Source organism: Anarrhichthys ocellatus, unplaced genomic scaffold, assembly GCF_004355925.1.
Source record: "Anarrhichthys ocellatus isolate YVR2014 unplaced genomic scaffold, GSC_Weel_1.0 scaffold77, whole genome shotgun sequence".
NCBI lineage: Eukaryota > Metazoa > Chordata > Actinopteri > Perciformes > Anarhichadidae > Anarrhichthys > Anarrhichthys ocellatus.
In genome coordinates, this window is record NW_022280107.1 from 1,051,811 (window position 1) to 1,054,679 (window position 2,869).

The 2,869-nt window shown below is 41.1% G+C and overlaps 2 protein-coding genes across 2 annotated transcripts in view; both read right to left on the minus strand.

The window, feature by feature from the left end:
• The window catches only part of man1a2 (mannosidase, alpha, class 1A, member 2), a 95,081-nt gene extending 94,435 nt beyond the window's left edge, over window positions 1–646 (minus strand). The window contains exon 1 of the mRNA XM_031873998.1: window positions 423–646. The gene's annotated coding sequence lies outside the window, so the exon portion shown is untranslated. The remainder of the gene's footprint in view (window positions 1–422) is intronic.
• A 1,511-nt stretch (window positions 647–2,157) lies between these two features.
• LOC116397991 (hemoglobin subunit beta-2-like) lies at window positions 2,158–2,869 on the minus strand. The gene is given in 7 exon segments (XM_031873944.1): window positions 2,158–2,213; window positions 2,216–2,285; window positions 2,391–2,423; window positions 2,426–2,591; window positions 2,593–2,604; window positions 2,779–2,845; window positions 2,848–2,869. Coding segments are annotated over 7 exon segments (426 nt in total).

Here is a 2,869-nt window from a genome sequence, read left to right on the forward strand (position 1 = left end):
AATTATTTTTTTTATCTGGTAGTTTTCCATCGGGTCTGTCTGGAGCTACGATGTCCCGATGTCTCCACACAGAATACCAAGTTCATCCTCCTCACAGAGCCAGTCTGTTGTGAGGTGATTATTTAGCTCGATACGCAGAAATGCTATGTGGCTAACAAGCAGCTAACGTTGTGGCTAGCAGTAAAATATTAAAAAATTAAAAAATTCAATAAAATAAACTGACAAAAAGCAATGCGGAGGAAAGAAATGTGGAATAAAAATGAGATATATTTTTATTTTAGCTAACATGTGGGTGGTAAAGACTTAGCCTTAATTTTATGTGGATAAATAAGTGCTAGCTATTTGCTAGGTTGCTAACGCTAGCTAGCTACCTAGCTAGCTAGCTGGTTGTCCACTGACAGACGCGGTCTCTGCATCACCACCTTTTCTCATTTGCTCGGTGAAAGAACGACACGATCCCAGTCAGGATTCCCGGTCCTCCCTTTTGCAAGAAGTCACTGCAGCGGGCGTCCTCATGTCCAAAAGCCCCGTCCCGTCATTAACCTGCTGCGGTGCAAAAAAACAGTTTTCTCCGTCTCTCTCAGAGCCACATAGCGTTACAGCTCCGGCGGCTGACTGCAGACTGCTGCTGCTGCTGCTCGCGAGAGCCAGCATCGACTACTTTAGCCTTGCTCGAGTTAGGGACTATCTGACAATCTCGTTTTGAGGAAAAAAAGAAATTACTGTTTATTATGATTTATAATAAAGCAACGTTATAAATGTCAAAAGGATCTTTGTTAATCGTGAGCGATATCCGCAATGACGTAATTGTGTTTATTTTATTGTATTAATTTATTTATTAACTACTTAGCCTTGCTCGGTTAAGGGACCGTCTGACAATTTCGTTCGCGAAAAATACTGTTTATTATGATTTATAATAACGCAACGCTATGAATGTCACAGCCCCAACCTGCCGTGGGACCAAATGCTCATCTTCTTTAATTAGTAATAAGAAAAAGTAATACTGGAAGGCAGCTGTGAGATGCATAATTTCACTTAATTAGCTCAAATTAGTAGCCCTGGCCCAGTATTCACATCCTTTCATACAGTACCAACAGGCTACCACACTGTAAAAAATACTCTGTTGCAACTAAAAATACCTAAGTATAAGATATTTAAGTATAATCAGTAAAATATATACAAAGAAAAATGTCCCTTGTGACTGTTTATAACATTATTATCACTCATGCATTAATGTAAACGCTAAATTTGATTTCAAGCTCATTTTGAACACGTATAGCTAAATTCAATGAGTCTTAGGGTCAGGGTGCTGAGCAAACAAACATGCTGATGAGGCACACATTTGGCAGTAAAAAGGAGGTCTTTGTTGCCCTCATAAGGATAATAAGCAGAACCCAGCACTGGCCTCCTGCACACTTAAAGAGATTTTATGGAACAACTGAGCACGAGACGTCTTCTGGTTCTTTCCTTAATCCTCTGAGTTCCAAAGATGACCCTCTTCATTATGCAGACAGTAACAAAAAGAGTTTTAAAAGTAAACTTTTTTTCGACCCAAGTTTTGGAAAACAGTTGAGCAAAAGATTGTGCTTATGATGTCCGTTGTTTAGCTTGTATTTAATCTTGATCCGGATTCTCCTTCAACAGGAAACCTGATGGCACATTTCTGTGAGTTTAAAAAACATTATTACAAACAAGCACTACTCAAAAACACATGAATAGACAATTGAGTTCATGTACTGCCATGTTACTACTCGGCCTATTCAACAGTTGAATCGCGTCTTCTGTGGCTCTTCAGGATCTTTGTCAATCGTGAGCGATATCCCCGATGACATCATTGTGTTTAGTTTATGGGGGTCATGCAGCTGAGGGCCTGCAGACTTCACATTCACAATAGAAAGTCTGTGTTACAACTGGAGTTTGAAAGACTTACCAGTGCAGGGAGACTCTAATGAAAAGATATTATCAAAATGCATTGTGGGAAATGTGGGATCCAGTGTTTTCAGAGCTTAAACCGGGACTAAAAGTTAAAATATCTCGGCCTCTGCTGCTTTGTTGATGATTTTTTTATTCATATTGGATTTGCTTATTGTTTTATTTGCTTTTGAGACAAAAGAAACAAAGCTTTTCATGATCAGCATGTGAAGGTGTTGCAGCTCTCTAATGGTACTGTCTTCCCAGGGAGGACACCACCACGGCCAGGAACTTCTGGAAGCTGCCTGAACTTCACCAGTGAAGTCTTTACCCAACCAAGCAGCAACCACAACGGGCAGACAGTCGGAAATGAGCTGCAACACAACAAGCATCAGAAACATCAACGACATGAAAGGTTGGTCTTCTTTTCAGTAATTGTTGGACCAGATTATCAGCCTTTGTTAGTTCCACAACTTTACCTTGAAATTGTCGGGGTCCACGTGCAGTTTCTCGGGGTGTGCAGCACGCTCAGCTCGGCGTAGGTTTCCTTCATGTTGTCCATGTTCTTCACACCCCGGTCCAGACCGTGGAGGAAAGTCGTTCCGTGTTTTGCAACCAGCGGATTTCCCATGATTGCAGAGGTGTTGTAGAGGTTTTCAAAGTTACCGAAATACCTCTGAGACGACCAGACACCTGAGGAAACAACATGTTACAGAGTTAGATGAGGAGATCAAATGTCATAAAAACATGAACATTTGTGATTATCTAAAACACATTGTGCACAATGACAGAATGAAATCCTGATCCTATCATATAGTCAAGGATTTTGTCTCAAGCACACCTTGTTAATGCAGAGTTTAGACTCACCTGGAAAGAGCTGCAGGACCCACCACCTCATAGTCCATCTTGGAGAAGATGTCCTGGATGGTGGCCGCTCGAAGTCTGTCCATTCGACCAT